General features: G+C 41.7%; 1 protein-coding gene across 6 annotated transcripts in view; it reads left to right on the forward strand.

Annotated features, from left to right (window-relative positions):
• The window catches only part of SH3PXD2A (SH3 and PX domains 2A), a 269813-nt gene extending 249587 nt beyond the window's left edge, over positions 1-20226 (forward strand). For all 6 annotated transcript variants that reach the window (XM_042804727.1, XM_042804803.1, XM_042804760.1 and 3 more), the window contains 4 exons: positions 2805-3139; positions 3991-4040; positions 6200-6319; positions 6451-20226. In XM_042804727.1, coding sequence (XP_042660661.1) covers positions 2805-3139; positions 3991-4040; positions 6200-6319; positions 6451-8346 — 2401 coding nt within the window. In that variant the 3' untranslated portion in view covers positions 8347-20226. The remainder of the gene's footprint in view (positions 1-2804; positions 3140-3990; positions 4041-6199; positions 6320-6450) is intronic.

A 20226-nucleotide genomic window follows, 5' to 3' on the forward strand; every position in this document is an offset into this window, starting at 1 on the left:
GCAGGCCAACTAAGCAGCAATATGCTAAATAAAACTTCTGTTATTTGCCTGCATCTTCATTTTGTGGTTTGTTCTGAGCTTTCAGCCCATGTGAATGAAGTGCAGTTGGGAGGTGTTAGTGACACTGAAATGAGGAGGAATCTAGCTAGGTGGGGTTTGACATCTCCAGTAGGTTGTGAATATAAATGATGGAAGGATGCTTGTGATTCAACTCTTAGACATTGAATGAAGATTGTTACTGGTTCAGGACTTCAATGAACCTGATTATCAGTTGCCTTAGTTCTTTCACGTATAAAATGGGGAGATGGAGTAGTCTTGCAAGGTGATGTTTGCAAAGGGCTTTGAGATTACCAAATTCAAGGACTAAGGTGAAAAATGTAAGCCTATTTGATTCACATAAGTAGCTTTTATTTGTGACGTTGCACAAATAAACTGGCAGTTGCTGGAAACTACTGCTCAGCATTAACTTCAGGTTGAATTTACTAACTCACAGGAAGAAATAACCAGTAACAGCCTTTCTACTGAGGGTATGTTGCCCAGAGTTATTAACTGTCCAGCTATTGCTGCTACTATTCATTGGGAGAAAGTATGTGAGATCAGAGGTGTCTGAAACAGTGGGGTTATATGGGCTGATCCAAATACGTACCATTGGCAGGAGAACTAACAAGCCAGTACAGAACCTGCCTGTGTCTGCCTTTCTGATCTTAAACATGTTAAGTCTCCCACAGACTGAGATGGATGTAAACTGTTTTTTCTTGCTGATTTTGCACAATCAAGCTCTGTTGAAAGTAACCTTTGGAACTGGAGTACTCAGTGCATTGCCCAATGTGGCTTTCTCACTGATGAAAACCTTTACATTTATTCAGACCATGTAAAGTTTTAAATGTCCTTTAAAAAAACTTCCCTGATTCACAGGCAGCAGAAAGCATTGGTCAATAGTTCTGAAAAAGGGGATGAGCCAAAAGACTTCAGGGCTGGAAAATGGCACTGAGATGCCTTGCCACAGTAGGGGATGTGGCACATATTGAGGCCTTTTTTATTTCTTTGGCTTAGTTTGAGGCTTATCAGAAAAGCCTCAAAGGGGACAGGATTGAATAGATTCAAGCTGTATCTTGACACTGTATCAATGACTGGATGCTGTGTAATTGTTGGAAGCCAAATCAAGTCATTATCACTTTGCTACTTCTTGTTCCTCTCCATGTGTCAAACAAAGCTCAGAGCTGCTGGTTTGCTTTCCTTTGACACCAGAATCTTTGGAAAAACTTGTTGCTGAACTCTCTGAGAAAGAGGGATCTCATATCTTTGCCTTCATGTGTGACAGAATGCAGTAGGTATGGGGGGAGAAGCAGCATCCCTAGTGTCCTGACTGATCTAGATGGGAGGGGAGAAAAAGGCAAGATTTTTGGACAGAAAGGTCCTTGTGAACATTGCTAGAAGTACAGCAATTGTATTGGCTTTTGTACAGGAAGAGTAATGAAGAAGTCTAGGAAAGAAAACTTATGCTGCATTTTCCTGTTCTCCTCATAAAGTCCCAGTGCCACTTTTGAGTGTCTGGGTATGGTGAATGAGCCTGGTGCAGAAATCTCACCACAAACCTCAAAATCCAAGTATTGACATGACAAAGTTGTTCATCTGCCGGGGAATGATTGGCTGACATTTCCCCCTCCCTCAACCACCTCCAGCTCCTTCCTCTGCTGTCTAATGAGTCTCCATTTTCATTAAAGAGCCTTAGAGTCCTACTGTTTTAACCTTTGTATTTTCTGCAGATTTCCTGAGCACCAGGATTTTAATGGTGCGTGTTTTCCCACTTACAGTTCAAGCGACTGCTTTGGCTATCTTGAGAGATTAAAGAGGGAAGGGTTTCAGTGATTTGCTCTGTAGCAAGGTAGGGTTTCATTAGGGAAAGCAGAGTTCATCCACGTGGTCCTCCCTGGAGTCTGATTGTAATCTGAAGTCCCTGCTGAAGTGTTAGGAATGGCAAGAGTTAGAAAAACCACCTTCCCAAAAGCCCAGTTGTGGAAGAATGACTTCAGTTTGAAGTGTAGCATGAGCAGCTCAGGCTGATGCTCCAGGAACACATACTGGATTCAGGTGTCTGTTCAGATTTCCCAGTTTATTTCTTCAGATAGCCACTAGCTTGTTCAGGAAAATGAGTCTACAACAAAGCCCTTTTTTCCTTAGTCAAGTTGATCCTTGACCTTGGAGTGCTAAAGGAAGCTGCAGTAGTTTGAGTCCTGTATTCTCCATAAGAAAACCTGATCATACAGGACTGGGAGTTATGGGAGGAGGGGCAGTGTTCATTATAATTGCAAGGGGGAAGGCTTGCACAAGGGCCTTATAAACTGCAGATGTAGGGGCTCTGTACTGGGATCTGTACACCCTCATTCTAGCCCTTTTCCATTTTGAGTTGCCGCTGGAAATTATTGAAACTATTAAAATATTTTATTCACTAGCTTGCTTTTTTGCTGCATGGGAAAATACTGAGTTTGCCTAGTACTGTCTAAGTGTGACATAAAACAAACTGGTAAAGTCCTTTGCCTTGTGAGTAACTATTTCTTATCCAGAGAGACTCCTTCCTTAGGATGATTAGTAGCTTTTAACAGCAGTCCACAGTTCACTGCTAGCTCAGTTGACTTTGAGATGTCTAATCAATAGGTAATAAATAAATAGAGACCACAAAAGCTTATTTGAGAATGACAAATTTTGGATTATGCTATCATCCATCACTTTTGCCTTAGCTATTATACCTGAAATGCATGAGAAGGCTGTGTTTGATGTGATGATGTTTCCTTTTGCATCTGCAGGTATCTAGGCAAAGAAGGCTGGGCCCCAGCTTCATATCTGAAGAAGGCTAAAGATGATCTTCCATCTAGGAAAAAGAACTTAACTGGGCCAGTGGAAATCATAGGAAACATCATGGAGATCAGTAACCTACTGAACAAGAAATCGTCCACTGACAAGGAAACTCAAGCAGAAAACGAGACTGCAGAAACCCATATCACTAAGAAGGAAATCAGTTTGCCCATCCTATGCAATGACTCTAATGGCAATGCCATGATGACCCCAGACAAGCAGGCTTCCAAACTGGCCCAGGGATCCCCAGCCATAGCAAGGATAGCACCGCAAAGAGCTCAAATAAGTAAGGCAGTAAAGTAGTCTGGGTTTCTGCTGCCTTGCAATGAATTCTTCTTTTCTACCTTTCAGGGCTGGAATTACCTGTCAGCTAAGGTCCCATGTGTCCTGGACTTATAGCTAAGTCCACACAAGCAGATTTTTGCATTGCCTGTAGATCTGCAGGGACTCCAGGAGATGGTCGTTCGCTAGTGGTGATAAAACTTAACTTCACTTTATACAAGGGCTGGCTGGTTCTTCTTTATCTTAGCCAGTATTTGTTTACCTTTTTTCCCAGAGAAGATTTTTTCCATTTGAACACTCTAAAATGTGTGCCACACACCCAGCAATGCAGATGATGTGGTGGTGTGTTAAAGTCAGAGACCACCTATGTCTTCTCTTGCATTTGTTCTGCTGTTTTCCCAGGGGCAAGTTGCTATAATGTTTTTACTGCTTCATCTGCAAAATGCAGATGCTAACACTAGTCTGTGCAAGGAATGGCAAGATACTATGATAGAGGACAGTGTGAGTGTTATTAATTTAGTGGATTATTTTTACTGCTAGGGGGAAAACTAAGTATTAGGCCAATTCTTTGCTGGCCAATCTCCAATGGATCTGGTCAGTTCCAGCAGAAAATATAATCCACTACTTTCTGGCAGTGATTTCCTCTCAAATTTGCTGGCTTAGTTGAGATGAATAGCTAAGCTACCTTGGTATTTCTAATATACCCTCATAGTTTCCTATCTTGTTTCATAGAGATGCCTTAAATATTGCAAATACTGACTTCTAATAGTCTCAAACTGTGTAACAGCAGAGATCTGCTGAAAAATGTGTTTAGCAGTACTTAAATAAACTCTCCCTTTTCCCTTTCCCACTCAGGTTCTCCAAATCTAAGAACAAGGCCACCCCCACGAAGAGAATCCAGTCTGGTTTGTATTGGTTTATGGTATATGGTAGCAGTGGGGTAGGTGTGCGGGTGCTTTATGAGACTTTCTACAGCTGTGCAAGGTGTGGGGGTTTCTGAGAGATCCTTTACTTGCATGCCTATTCATTTTATTAAGTATTGAGCAGACCTCTGAACATTCTAATGTTAATTGGGGATTTCTGTTTTTCAAAATGTTGCCCCAGCTAAGCAGGTATTGAACTGAAGGGAGAACATCCTAAAGCTACTATGTTCTATGCATAAATGTTAAAGCCTGTTTGGCTGACTCAAAAAGTTTAAAGTTTGTCTGGGTGTCTTTTAGCCCAGACTGGATCTTTTGTCCTTCTCTTGTCTTTAACAACTGGGAATGTCTCCCCTCCTTCCATTCCTACCGTCTTTGAGGTGGCTAAGCTTTACTCTTCTGTATGTTTAAAGTGACCTGGGATCTTATGGAAGATGTGTGCTACAGGAATGAGACCTCCTATGATTGTTTATCCTCAAAGCTAGAATTCTGGAAGTATAGACCAATTTGAGATTAGGACTGTCATCTTCAGATAGGAACTACTCGGTAGTCTATTTGCACAAAAGTCATGCTAATAACTTGTTTATGACTAGGAAATACATAGTGTTTAATCTTTGCTGTATCCTTTATGAGCAGTATGAGATTTGTAATTTTTCTGTCATCTGAGATGCTTCTTAACACAGTAGATGAATAGCATATTCCATTTTCTTCCTGTTTCTCTTTGCATTATTTTCAATTAGACTTTGTTTTGGCAAGTCTACTACGCTTAATCCCATGCTAGAAATAACAGTGAAAATATATGTGAAACCCAGAACATGTCTGCTGTTTCCAATTATCTTCATTTAATCTAAACCATCCTATTATCTGAAGGCATTTTATTATGCTGCACTTCTGCTGTATTTCAGCATTTATAGTGCAGAAACATCCAATTATAACATTGTTAGACACGGTTCCTAAGGTGCAGTGATGCATTCTCTGTGAAATGCCACATGCTGTGCATGATGAAACATGGATTGTTAGTTACAGCGAGGACATCTTAAAAATGGAGGAGCGTGTGAATAAAGCACAGTATGCAGTTTGCCTTTCTCCCATTCATGGCTTACGGTCATTTTGTGTCTTTTGCTGTCCTGTGTCTGTCTGTCTGTCAGGTCTGACCTGTGTTCAAGAGATCCTGACATACTGCAGTTCTTGTGTTAGAACCATAAGCAGTGAAGTGCAGAAGCTGTGAAGCTTCACCATCATCTAGTCATTCTGTAGATGAACAGTGTGCTAATCTGAAAAGCTTTTGATATTGAAATTCTTGAAAGGATTTTTATCCCATTTATCACCTTCAAAATAATTGTACTAAACTAAAATGTGACAGCTTATTATAAAGGCACTTAGTTTTTAGGGGAGTCTGATATGCTGCCAGAATGGCCATAAAAAGCAGTATTCTTCTTCTCATGGAGCCTCTACAAAATTTAAGTGCAGGTTGTGTTTGGTTTGAGTTAGAGGTTTGGAGTCTTTTTTACAGGGAAGAATTGGAATCTTTTGATCCCATAGTAAAGTCCTTCCTTTCTTCCATCACTTCAGCTGAGCAAAGCCCTTCATAGGGGTCTATGATATTATCCTTGTTTTTTGCTACAACAGATGCCCATTAGCTCATATAACTATTTCAGATTGTTTAAAAATCCAGCAGCAGATTATTAATAATCCATTAGGATTACATTTTAAGGTAGTATATTTGATGATAGGCAGAATCTATTATGGGCCTGTTGCAATGCAATTTTCTGCAGTTGTGACAAGCCATCCAGAACTAAGTCTTTCTGGACAAAATTTCATAGTAAATGGGCTGTTGTTCTGTAACTGGAATGGCAGTTCACGCTTTATGGCCCATCAGTAAAATGTTTTACTGTTCAGGTAAAGATTATCACAGTTTTAATAGCTGGTGAATGCAGCATGAACAGTGCATATTTTGAAAGGCATCTCTCCTGTGGCCCATCTCGACACATCAGCTTCCACTCAGGAGAACTGGGAAGTTATCATTAGGAAGTAGCACAGGAAAAAGGAAGAGTTTTAGTGAATAAAAGCAAATATTTTTTTACAGTGCTGTTCAGCCCACTGTTTCTTTGGTTTAATTGAACAAAACTTCCTGTTTGTTGTAGGGCTTTCAGTTGCCCAAACCACCAGAGCCACCCTCTGTAGAAGTGGAATACTACACCATTGCAGAGTTCCAGTCGTGTATCTCTGATGGCATAAGCTTTCGTGGAGGACAGAAAGCAGAGGTGAGCCTTAACAGTGCAGCTGGAAAAATTGTAATATTTGTCTATTGCAGGGGACTGGATTGAATAGGAAGGAGTGGAAAGCAATTGGTTGAGATTTTTGTCTAAGTAACATGTTCCTTGTCACCTCCTAGGTTATAGAAAAGAATTCTGGTGGCTGGTGGTATGTGCAGATTGGAGAGAAGGAAGGATGGGCTCCAGCATCTTACATTGACAAGAGGAAGAAGCCAAATTTAAACAGAAGAACCAGTACTTTAACCCGCCCAAAAGTTCCTCCCCCAGCACCTCCCAGTAAACCAAAAGACTCTGAAGAAGGAACAACTGCTGGAACAGTTTCTTCAGGAGATACCCAGGACTCTCCCCACAAGCTGAAATATGAAGAACCTGAGTATGATGTGCCTGCTTTTGGCTTTGACGCAGAGTGTGAAGTGACTGAAAGTCATCGTGAAGAGGGCACTCCTGAAAAACGACTGTTTCAGCCCCTCAAGCCTTCTCCTGTGTCATCGCTTCAGAAAGCTAAGTTCAAAGTAGGGGAGTCTTCAGAAGATGTTGCTCATGAAGAAGAGACCATCTATGAGAATGAGGGATTCAGGCGTTATGTGGAAGATGCTTTGTCCAATAAGGAATCTAGTGGAGACTCAGATTCTCAGAAAAGTTCCTCTCACTCCTTGATCCAAAGGAATTCTCCATGTTCCAGCTCTCCTAAATCATCACTTGTGAAGCTCAAGACGGACAAAAACATCCAGCCTGATCTTGGAAAATGTCACTATTCCAGAAGCGAGGAGACAAAACCAAGATCAGCTTCAGATGTTGGCTTGCGCAGCATGCCAAGAACAGGCATGAAGAAAGAGCCTGGGCAGAGTCCTTCCATTAGAGCAAAGCCAATCGTTAGGCCCAAACCCTTCCTGAACAAGGCAGACTCTCAGAGCCAAGAAAAGATGGATATCAGCACTTTAAGGCGTCAGCTGAGGCCAACTGGGCAACTTAGAGGTGGACTTAAAGGTTCAAGAAGTGAAGAGTCTGAGAGCCCCCCCCACACAGCTTCCGAGAACCAAGACGATCCTGTTAGGAGGAGCTCGGCTGATCTCATTACAGCTCCTTCCCGTGGAATTTTCTGCTCTAGTCATCCAGCCAAAACTGAGCAAGAAAATGACTCCAGGTGTTTCTATGTGACCACTGACTCATACCAAAAGGTACAGGATTCTGAAATTTGCTTCCCAGCAGGAGTAGAAGTGGAAGTGCTGGAAAAGCAAGCCAGTGGATGGTGGTACCTGAAATATGGAGACATGGAAGGCTGGGCTCCTTCCCATTATTTGGCTCTCCCTGATAACCAGCGAGAAACCACATCAGGAGAAGCTGATGCCTCATTTGCCAGGAACAGGAAAAATGAAAACAAGTCAAACAGTTTAGAGAAGATAGAGAAGAGGGTTCAGGCTTTGAATACCATCAACCAGAGCAAACGTGCAACACCACCCATCCCAAGCAAACCTCCTGGTGGTTTTTCAAAACCATCGGGGCCAGTCAAAATGAGGAACGGTGTGAGGCAACTTGCTGTCCGGCCACAGTCAGTGTTTGTGTCTCCACCGCCAAAGGATAATAACCTGTCGTGCTCCTTGCGCAGAAATGAGTCTCTAACAACTACAGATCATCTTAGGACCGTCCGTCGGAACTCCTCCTTCAGCAATGCATGGTCACAGCCTGGTGACGTGAAGGGCAAGCAGCCTGAGCGGTCAGGTACAGAGGGCTCGGAGCCCCCCTCCAACCTCCCTACCCAGAGGAATGGGATTCCCGTGTCCACAGTCAGGCCAAAGCCCATTGAGAAATCCCAGTTCATCCACAACAATCTCAAGGACATCTATGTTTCCATTGCGGACTATGAAGGGGATGAGGAGACTGCAGGGTTTCAGGAAGGTGTCTGCATGGAAGTCCTCGAAAGGAACCCAAATGGCTGGTGGTACTGCCAGATCATGAATGGTGTGAAGCCATTCAAAGGCTGGGTGCCCTCAAATTACTTGGAGAAAAAGAACTAATATTGCAATATCTTTAACCTCCCTAATTTATACTGTTCCTGCTGTGTACATGTGGAAAAAAACAATTGCTACACAAAAAGACGTTTCCCTGTGCTCCAGTTTGTACAAAGGGACAAAGGAGTCTATGCTGAGGAAAAATCTGCCATGTTCTGGAGAGGTTTGTGGGGTTAACATGCCATAAGCAACTATGAGGAAGATGCAGCATAGTCAAATGTCTTTTTGTGAAGTTGTTAATAATCTTGTGTGTGTAACAGGGTATGACATCCCATCTTTCCCGATATTGATAGGAAACCAAATGTGTGCCTTTTGTGAGAGAGAAATACACATGCATCTACTTGGGGAGTTTTGTGCCAAACTCTGTTTTACAATCTTGGCTCCCTTTCTCCTCATTCTTGTCCATACGTAGAATACCCAAGGGTTTTGGATGTGTTTCCACAATTTACAGTGAGAAGTGAGTGGAAGTTTCTGAAACACAGAGGGACTCTGATCCTTTGGAGATGTTCACTTTTTTTTTTTTCTAATGTTCTCAACAGTTGGTTGGTCCAGAGTTGGAGCCTTTTCATCATGGAGAGATTTGGTCTCTGACTTCAGCTGTGTTTTGTTGTTACTGCTAACTCACCGGAAAATGCAATCAGGTGGTGTTGGTTGGGGGCTTTTTGTTTCCTTTCATTCCGTCTTGTCCTTTGAGTTGGGATTTCAGGTGTTCTAGGGCAGCAATGCCTACTGGTGCTTGTAAAAACAAACCTACAAACCCCATGCTTAAGCACATCGATTACTTTGTAGGATCCGTATTTAGTTCCGTGCCTGACTCCCAGATGATCCTGGTTGATTCTCTTCCCATAGTTGGGTTTCTCAAAACTTGTCATAATATCAAAATGTACAAAAGTCCCTTAAGACACTAAAGACAAAGCTGTCAAATGTGTTCCTTCTGTTATTGCGGTCTGGTCCAAATCCAAGCATGCTGACTGCTATCAGGGCCCACCAAGGTATTAGAAATAGCCGTAACCTTCTGCAACATCAGTGTTTACAATGAGTGGGGAAAAAAAAAAAGCCATCAAACTCAGTCTGCACATCCTTAATTTGTATATTTTTGGGGAATTGCTTTTCTGTGTTTCATTTTTGTCTTTTCTGTGCATTCTGGGTTTACTTTTTTTTTTTTTTTTTTTTTTTGTCTTGTTTTACCAGAAGAGACTTAAAACTAAAGTAGGAGCCAAATATGTGTTTCTGTTCCCACTTGAATCCAACAAGTACATTTGTACTGGAAAGTGTGTCTGGGCTTCTCAGGCTCAGAGATTTAGTATCAAAGCAATTAGGTCTACAATGCATCTAACCAGGAAGCTGCCTCTTCTAGTTCCATTTCTGTTTGCCTTTCTTAACTTATGCTTTGAAATGTGGCACACAGTGGGGGTAGTGTGGTGGGAAATGGAACAGGCATCCATTGGAAAAGGCCCGGAATATGGAGTTATTCATGAGGTAGCCAACTCTTGTACTGTAAACATCATTGGCTAAATCTCTACTGTACTTGAGGAAGCCATGGGTTTTTTTTTAATTGCCTTGTTAATCACTCAAGATCAATATCTAGTTCCTTTAAATAACAGGCAGAATTGTAAATCTGTTTTAAGGGAAAGGGGGCAGACCATTTCACTACTGGTTTACACAAAATAATGCATGCCCTTTTTTCCACCGGAATTTCATACTAATTTGGCTTGGAAGGTAAAGGTTATAAAGACTTTAAAATAGCTGGGATCAAGGGGCTGAGCAAAATATCACAACAGTATCATGTGTTACTGGGGATGTTTCTCTGCCAAAAAAAAAAAAAAAACAAAACCACAATTTATACATTGTTCTGTCTTTTTTTTTTTTTTTTTGTGATTTGGTGTTTTTATTAATTTCCATGGTAACGTTGAGGGAGTTGCCTACAACTAACCTGACTGATGTCCTTTTGGTAGCTGAAACAACATCCAAGTGCCACAACTGGCTGCGAACATTGCTGTGGTTCGAGCAGCTCTCTGCTCCCAAGTGGGGAGGGAGACTGTTTGGTTGGGATCCCTTTAAATTGTGGTGGCAGGAGGAGGAGGTGTATCTGCACAACAGCTCATATCACAGTGTGCAGGGTTCTCTTTGTACCTTAAAGTCTTACCATATATGTATATACCCAGTTAGCTACATCTTACTGGATGTGTTCTGAGGCATTGTGGCCCTGTGTCTCATACTTCTCCCCATTTTTAGTTGTACTAATATGGTAGCAGCCATAAAAGACTGCTGGAGCTGTTGTGAGATTATAATAGAAGTATTATATTCTTCTGCTGGACAGTATTAAATAGAGCAATACATAGAGTTATCTGCTAGATTGCAGTACTAATAGTAGTGACTTAGTGACTAGTATTAATGTTGTTATGATTTATTTTAACAATAATGATGCGGAAGTGGTTCATTATTTTGAATTAATGCACTTTAACAATAAAAGAAACCAAAATGGAAGCCAATGCAGAGAACTAAGTGCATTATTTAAAGGTGCAGTATATAATTATCATTTTCTTGAAGCACATATTTATTAAGAATTAACTTATTATTTAAAATATTCTAAAGTTTTGTTTAAAGACATTCCCACTAGGTCATCTCTTTGGGGGGATGCAAAAGCACAGCTCCCAGATCTTCTGCATTGAGCCACTGAATTCTCTGAGTATGGTGTGGTGTCACATGAGCCCCTACCTAGGGAAGGGAAAGCAGCACGCAGACGGGAGAATCTGGACTACTGTAAGTATTCGCGCTTGCATCCAGCAAGGCCGAACCCAGCACACCTCTGAACTGCAGGAGTGCTTACAGGGTTTGGGGTGGCAAAACCGTTTTTGGCAGACAGTTGTGGTGCCCGGCTGCCATGTGCCTTGCACAAGGCTGGTCCCCAGTGGATGTGGGCTCACCGCGAGGCTCAGGTTGAGGTGAGGGCTTCAGGATCTGCCTGTGAAACATGGGCCAGCTCTGCCACAGCTGTCAGTCTGTCCCACAGCTCCCTTTCCACCTTGCTGGCTTGCTTCTCCAGATCTGGCTTTTGCAGGAAGGTGGTTTGCTGAGCTCCAAGCAGTGCAGGGACTGACCTAGTGAGGGTGCCTGCAGTACTGGCAGGGTTTTCTCAAGCAGCAGCTCAGTGCCCCATGGCTCAATTGCTCCTTTATCCCATCTCAAAGGCTTCATGGTCCTCAGAGGAGAGGCCAGAGCCTGTAGATGGGCTGCAAAGCTGTGCTGCTGGCCCCCTTCCTCCCTCTGCCCCCACCTACACCAGCAAAAAGAAAGGGGTGCGAATTACCTACTTAATGCTAGAAATTAATGTGGGCCACCGAAGCTTTGATTTGGGCTCCCCTTTATTTGGTGACTGTTTTGGCTGCCTGTGTTTAAAAGGGCACTTTTAAAGCAAATCCTCCCCAATGCAGTTTTTCCCCCTTCCCGTTTTACCATTGTCACAGCATTTCTCTTTGATCTCTTTTTTTGATTCTTTCAACTGAGAGATATCAGGGAAATAATTATTTTTTTTCCATCAGCGAGCAGCTAGTTTTGGTCAGCTTCACTGATACCCAAAATAGCAAGCCCTTTCCACTGTTAGCTGTGAAACTGAGTGAAAGGCCTTACGCTAAATCAGAAAAGCTGACTGCAGGGCAGGAAAACCTGGCAGGGTGCCTCAGAGGACAGTGTAGTGCTAGAAGTGTTTTAGATCTTTTCTAAGATGTAAATGTTGCCTTAAGCTTTATTTACTAAATTTGTCCAAACTGACACTGGATCCAAGAGCAATATTTAAATGTAACGTACACCTCAGTGAACACTCAATGCAGAAATCAATAGTACTGTTTAAATTTCTCTCTTTCTGGTTTATTCTTGAACCAGATTGTTAAGAGGAAGAGCTCTGCAGGGCTTGGGCAAAGCCATTTGCAGCTGAAGGGGGCCCTCCTCCGGGGCGAGAGGCGGCTGCTATCACCGCGTTGCTCTCACCCGCTGTCCGTGCTTTCCAAAAAGTCTTGAATTTGGACCAGCAGAAGATGTAAACTCCAATGCCAGAGAACAAAATTTAAGAATGTGAAAATTGTGTCTTGCTGTATACTGCAACTTTAATAATAATGAGCACTTCTGAGTTCGTTATTGAGGTTTATATAATGCCTGAAAAGTTTAATTGCTGGTTTCCCTTGTCTCCCCTTTCAAAACACTTTCTTGTAACAGCAAGAGTAATACCTTTTTATTAGCAACCCTTCCCTGTGGGGGGCAATTCCTGTTAATTGATTTAGCTCTCATGCCTTGCAGTGGGTGGGAGTAGTCATATATACCAGTCCTTTGCAAGCCAAACTTTTCAAGATAAAAGATGATGAGCACGTATCAGAACACTTAACTGATGTGTCAACAGGAAGTTTTTAAATTGATGTGTACAATAATAGAAAATACACAATAATGAAGGATTGAAATTGGCTCATATTTAGACTCTTAAAAAGTGAATTTCACATCTGCACAGGTATAGCTAAAAAATTGATTTGGCCCTTGTGGATATGCACCCCAAAGACTCCTTCTGTTATGATACTACAAAGTTTGACGAAGGCATTATATAATTGTTTTCATCACTTTCAGATCTTAATGAATCGTATTTTATTGTAATATATATTCATTGCTTTTCTCAGTTAAAAAGAAAGTTACTGCTTTTATCTTATATGAAAAACAAGGGAATTTGATAAAGCATTCATTATTTTCATATTACTAGTATTAACAGAATAGAACTAGTACTATTTAATTTTAGATCTTCATAGCTAGCTTGTTAATAACTCATATTTTCCTGTGTTGTATCCTACTATTTTTTTCCCCACATACTCTGCATTCTTGAGAAAAAACAAATCCAATGAGTGGATAAGTGCAATATTCATAGAATAAACAGGCCCCTCATCCAGGACTTGGAGTGGAACGTGCAGTGTGAAATGTTTGCAATTCTCTATTCATGCACTCTTAGGGGGAAGGGGAAATTCAGGGGAGGGGATGGCTGGATGAAAACAGGACCCTTGGGTAGGTAGGGACTGATAGCTGGGGTGGTTTGGGGTGGGAATGTCTGCTTTTCACAAAAAAAGCATCACCTGTTACTGGAAGTATAAGGATTATGCAGCATGTTGCCAGGATTATGTATAGAATGTGTATTAACATCTTTATCGATACAGGACTTCTGAGCTATGCTTGAAACACTCTGTATGTCATCCATGCATGATACTGTCTTCTGGTATGTCTCTGCTGGTTACGTCCTCTGTTATGCTTCAGAATCAGTGATAACTTCAGAAGGGAAAATAATTCTGCTGGTGCAGTCCCAAGTTTTGATACTGTATTGTTACTTGTATTTATTGCAAGAGCTATGGGAATATTTTTACAGGTCCTTATTTCTTTTCTTTCCTTATTGTTAACCTAAGAAAAAAAGTACCCATCTTATCTGGGTTAGTTCTCACCTGCAGAATCTCACAGTTTATTTGCATATTGATTTCATATTCCTTTGCTTCAAAGGCTGATCTTTCAGGTCCGAAATAAAATTGGGCAGAAACTTTGCTCTTCAAAAGAGGTTTTGTCTTAAATTCTATTTGAATGGGAGGAGAACTTCTATCTATCCAAAATAATGTGACTTTCCAGGTAGCAGCAGAATCTACTACCTTTTGAAAAACTGGAATGGTTTTGTAAGATGCAAGAGAAATGTGAAAGCCAGAGCATTTGATTCTCTGAGCTCTAGGAAGTACATCTACTGTGGCTCTAGTTCACGTCCCTGGAGAGGGGGTGTACCACAGCGTTCTGCTTAATTTTTGTCCTGCTGTTCTTGAATTTGTCAAAAAGCCTTAATATTACCAGAGACCTTTGCATTCAAACAGAAAAACTGAATTCTGCGACTGTACTGAAATAGTATCAATTACATGATTTTTGGAAAATCTCTAATTACAAATGAATCTGGTTTTGAGGATCCAACTTAATTCTTTCATGTGCTTTTGCCTAAACTGACGAGGAGTCCATGAGCATCAGTAGAGTCGCACTGACAGAAGACCCGCAGTGGAGCAAAGCACCTCGCAGGCTCTCAGCATGGACCATTCTCAGCAAAAGCAAGCACCGTGCATTCAATTCCTATGCCTCTGAAGGGTGTACAGGACTGCTGAGCCTCGGTGCTGCCTTCTCTGCAGGTCTTGTGGCTTTTTAAAACCAACTGGAGCTTTGCTGCTATTTGCTGGTGGCTTCCCATCACCAGCGTCTCCTTCTCTGGCAACTTCAGATGCTATGTAGCCACGTAACAAAGTGCTGTGTGTAAATGCAGTTTGATAGCTGCCAACAGTACCAATATGATGGTCTGAGAGCAAATGTTTGTGTAAGTTATTTTGTTTTCATTTGCTTTTAGTTACTTGGTAGAAGCAGGGACCATCAATGCAGCGATGCATGGGGAATGTGTCTGCACACTTGAACTCTTTGATGGCCTCTGCTAGTTCTGCCCAGTGCTTGTATTCCTCTTTCTCTTCCTCTGTGCTGCTCAGTAGTCATGTCTGTTGTGTGTGTCTGTAATTTTCAAATAAAGTACTGTACGTAGGGCCAGATCCAGAAGCCTCTAGTCAGTTGACTTTGGATTAGCATGTAGGTTGCTGTTGCTGCTTTTCCTCCTCCATCTTAGACCCAGCTTGGAGCAAAGCACAGATGTCTGTAAAAAGTCACCCATAATTCTACTTTGGGGTGTCAGTTTTGTGGGGTGTGCATGCATTGTCAAGGGTGGAACGAGGGGATCTTTTTTCTTGGGTGCCCTCACACCAGGGCTGGGGCTCCACAGCAATTCCTGGAGCGAAAGCTGCACCACACCATGTGTGGACCTGACTGGCATAGGCAGAACAAATTAGGTTCTCCCATTTCATAATGTCAGGGCTGGGCTGGTCCCATCAACAATGTTCTTCATTTGTTCTTGCATCAAGGTAGCATTAATTCTAGTTGGAGAGTGCAATTTTTTTTTTTGTTTTGTGTTTGGTTTTTTAAAATAAATAAATTTGGTGTAAAGCTTCACACTGGCGTTTTACAGACCTGTTCTTGGCAGCATAAGCCACTACTGTCCTGAGTTGAGACTCCTGTTTGTTACTGAATCAAAATAATGGGAATTATGTTGATAATTTGGAAATAAATGAGAGGTAACTATATTGGCAGGGGAGAGATAGATAAAATACGAGGAAAAAGCTATTTCTAATAAGGCCATAAATTATTGGGTCTGACACTGCAGGTGCTTTCTCTGTATCAATGGTGTTAATACATCACTGCTCTGTGTTAAGATTTTTCATTATTGAGAAAAGTTGAGGTTTGTTCACTCCGTGGTATACTAAGAAAATCTGTATCCTGAAGCAAATGATCCACCAAAGAAAGATAAACATGGGTCACGTGTGTTGTAGTTAAGGCAAGTTGTGTGTCTGGGAGTTTGGATACACCAAGTTTCAGCTGACAGTGGGCAAGAGTGACAGTTCCAGGTCTGCCTGTGTTGGCCCTCTGTGAAACAACCCTGTGCTAGCTAATGGCGCTTCAGGGAAAATGTTGTGTTTAGTGATCTCTCCCTGATGCTCAGGGTTATTTGGTTACAATGGTACCTGTCTGTCTTGGTCCCTGCTTGGTGGAGGAGAAAAACAGAGGGGAGGGAGAATCGCTTGGCACTGTGGGAGAATTTTTAAAATATAATATTTAATATTAAAACAAATATTTCAGGCTTCTGCAGATATTCCCCTTCAAAGCTGGGTTAGTGACTATAATTTGATGTCTGAAATTTGAGCAACATGGCAGCTTTCTCTGTGCAAACAGTTCTTTTGTGGTTTGAGAGCTTGTTCTTGAACTGCTCCTGAGTCACCAGAGAAGGAGTAATAAATAAAAAAAATCATATCATCACCATTGGGGTTTGAACTGGGAGAAATCAAATTCTGCCCTGACTCCAGGTCCCGCTGAATATCCAGATTCAGTTTGTTTCCATCCCCTAGAAGCAGGACAGAAGAGAATAATGCAGTCACTGGAACTTAACCTGTAACAATTAGTAAACTGGAACAAATAAAAAAAGGAATTAAAAATAAACTTTTAAAAAAATGAAATATTTTAATGAATAGCTGACTTAACTATTTCCTGTATTGGATTTTGGGGGCAGGGGAAGGGTCATAATTGTTTCCAGTCTCTAGGAGGAATTTTTCTGCAGCATGCTCAATAGGCTTGCTGAAAAGACTTCCTCATTACTCATGATGAGTTCCAACCTGGAGTATTGCAAAAACAAAGTGTGTGTAGCATTACAATGACTTTTTTGTATTGAAGGTCCAAAGTGAGTATTGTAGGGTCAATAGTGTACAGAGTAGGTGCATTTCTGCTGTCTGGCTAACTTCACATCACATCAGTGCTGTTCCTTTATTGCAGATTTAATTTCAGACAGCAGTGCTCATTACTCTGCAATGTTTGGGGAGAATGAAGCAGATGACCCTCCTCAGTTAAGACTCAATATCAAATTTCATGTCAGGAGAAATCTTGCCAGCAGTTTGCTGCTTAGGCTAAAGTTTAGATGCAGATAACTCAAGGTGGGTGTTGAAAGCAGCTCAGCTGGACGTGTACATCTGTATCTGTTTCCAGAGCTATTAATTAACCCACATTGTCTCTGGAAATGGTAGGTAGTTAGTTATTGGGAGCCTAAACCTGTTCTTGAATGAAGACTGAAATCTGTTTGAGCAGTTATGCTCCGCTCCATTAGCAGAGCAATTGCACATATCTGGACTGGAAACTCCTATAAGTTTTGCTGTCCTAAATCTGTATTTGAAAAAAAAAAAAAAATATCTAGGCCTGGTCTAAGTGAGGTTTTACAGTGATTTTCCTGGGTGGTTGATGTTCTTAATGTGATCTTGAATATTAGAAGCTGTTGTCATTTCTGTGTTGGTGTAGCACACCATTTGATAGTGGTTAGGTGGTGGGAATGTACCTGGTGGGAGCTTGGGGGAGAGTATGTCGGTGACCAGAGATAGAGAAATGTGTGGCTGGTCTTAGTGTGTGTGGTCAAGTTGGTGACACTTTTTTTGTTTGTTTGTTTGTTTTCTTTTTAACATGGGAACCATTCTGTCTGTTCTGCTTGGGAAAAGGTCTAGAAGTTGGTGTGGTTTCTGTTGAGATATATATGAGAAGGAATAACTGAGAGCTTTTTTTTTTTCTTTTTAAGAAAGTTTATGGGCAGGAGTCCATTCAGATTGTTTTGGGTTGCAATTTAAGCCAAGAGAGGAATAAAATCAATCTTGGGAAACCTTTTTTTGTGTTAACAGCTTTGGACCATATTTTCTTGTGGCCTCTGATCCAGCTCCACTGAAGGCAGTGGAGTGAATATAGCTCATTATGCAGATGCTAGAGCTTTTGGCCAAGTGTTAATTCTTTCAGAGCTGACAGGTGTTTTGATATTCACTGTATCACTCCTTAACGTACCTATAGCAAACGTAAGCTAGAGACAGAAATAGTAACTGCAGCCTCATGCATTGTTCAGTTTTTGTTTAATGAACTCGAGATGGTGACTAGTTGGATAAAACTGTTTGTACAGTGAACAGCTCCTGCAAGGGTCCAGATGTGCTTGGGTCTCTGAGATGGTTTCCTAGAAGAGGAAATCACGTGCATGATAGAAAATTTGGCCTTTCTCAGTCATCCCAGTAAAATTGAAACCCAGAGAAATGACATTTTTTGCACTTAACAGTACCTTTTGCCATTGATGGCAAGAGTTATTGTTAATGAGGGGTCAGATGCCCAAATCTGTCTGAACTGGCATAAAATAGAAGATGTTGTTGTGACTGATCCCTAAGTCTGCATGTAAATATGATAGATTTGATACAGATTAGAGTACTAGTTAACAAAGATGAGTAGCTTCTCTATGGGCCAGTGCAAAAGATACATTATCAGTGGAGAAAACATACCTCTCTTTTTTGCCAAGTGACCATGTAGAAATGTCCCTCAAGCTTTAACACAGATCACCTGGGGACCTGTGATGATTTAGCTGATACATACGGTACTGTGGGTCTGGTTCTGTGGGACTGGGACAATAGAAGTGCGTCTCCGTCCCAGTGAGAAATAATGAAATTGTCATAGCACAATATTTTCATTTGCTCTGGATATAATAGTGGTGGGGGGAAACAATTGCACAAAGCATTATCTTCCCCCTCATCCAGACTGGCAGACTTTACTTGACTTTAGTGCCCAGTCCAGATCTTGTTTCTGAGATGTCCTCATGGTTATGTCATAGGCCAAGCGCTGTAAACGGGGTATTGAATATCACCAGACCAGCCCGTGTCTGCTCATGTCACAGGCGTGGGTGATTGGGTCAGGGTTTTGCTGCCCTTTGTGGCACAGGGGCTGCACATGGTGGGGCTGCCCTCTTCCCCATGGCTGCCAAAAGGCCATGTGTCGTGCCCAAGTGTTTCCTCGGAGAACTGAAGAACAATATAAAGCAATTGAGGTTTGGGTTTTTTTTTCCCCAGAGCAGCATGTTCTGAAGCAGTGAAGTGAAAACAAATGTTTGTCTGGGGGATTTTAATCATGTCTGTGCCTGTAAAGGTGAAAACTCTGCATGGGTCTCTCAGCAGGGAATGAGACACAAATTGTCTTAAGCAGTTGTGAAGATGCAGAGCAAGAACTGCATGGTGCTGTGCCTAAAAGTAGATCTTGGCATTTCTCTTAGGGCATTTATTAGAGCTGGTGTTATCTTGTAATTGAACAGCATTTAATAATGATTAATTAAGACTACTCAAAAACTCCTGGAGGAAAAGAAAAGACAACTTGAATTCTGGACACTTGCAGAGGGAGTTTCAATAAATACTGCCAGATGATTTATGAACTTAATTTTTTTTCTAGGATTGTCACAGATCTTTATGACTGTATCCTGGCCCACACTATTGCTGTGGCATAGCAACTGTGTAATGACACTTCTCTGCAAAAATTCATAGCCATGCATATGTGATGGACATGTGTGTGTTGAAAAAGATGAGCTTAAAAAGGACCTGCAGTAAACTAAGCTTGATAAAAAAACCTCCTGATTTGCATGTTCCAGGTATATTCCAAACTTTCATTTAGGCAACTTCAGCTCCTTCCAGGCATCTGCCATCACACACCCTGACATACAGGTGCTGCAGTCTGCTGGGTTTCAAAGGGTGGCAAATGCTAGTGGAAGGGGAGATTCAGGATGCACAGTCACTGCGCTTCCTGCTCTTCAGCCGTGCCCAAAGTCAGAGCTCTGCTGGGCCAAAGCAGGATCAGACCTTTGGCACAATGTTTGCCGTGTCCCACAGGGCCGAGCTCAGCTCCGCCAAGAGCTTTGAGTGATGTTCACTGGCGCTGTGCAGCGCTGCACAGCGATGGTGCTCTCCTCGCCATGTGCGCAGTACCTCGGGAGGATGTGAGGGGCTGCCAGAGTTTGAGGGCTGTTTCACAAGTTCTTGCAATGTGAACCTCTAATGTTTTCAAAGACTCAGGCAGAAAGGACTTGCTAAACAGGCTGTATTGGTCATCTCCCAGTTCATTGATTGCTTGGACCAAAGGTGGTGCTAAATCTGATCTTTGTCTGTAATATTTATATTTTGTTGGACTTTTTAAGTGTTTGATAAAACAGATGCAGTGTCCTTCTTACATGAGAAATTTAGTCCCAGCTTGGGACATGGAAAAACTCACTGGCCCTTCAGGGTCCAGAATTGTTGCTTGTTAACATTTGAGCAGGCTTGCAGTGTTCAGGGGGGAGATGGGAAAAGGGTACTCTATCTTCAAATGCTTGCAGACTGTAAGAATTGACTTGTGATTTATTTTGTTTGTTTGTTTGTTGGTATTTTGTTTACATTGCCTCTTATGCCCTAAGGAAAAATAAATTTTTGACCTTTTTAA

Source organism: Tyto alba, unplaced genomic scaffold, assembly GCF_018691265.1.
Source record: "Tyto alba isolate M040663 unplaced genomic scaffold, T.alba_DEE_v4.0 Super-Scaffold_1, whole genome shotgun sequence".
NCBI classification, from domain to species: domain Eukaryota; kingdom Metazoa; phylum Chordata; class Aves; order Strigiformes; family Tytonidae; genus Tyto; species Tyto alba.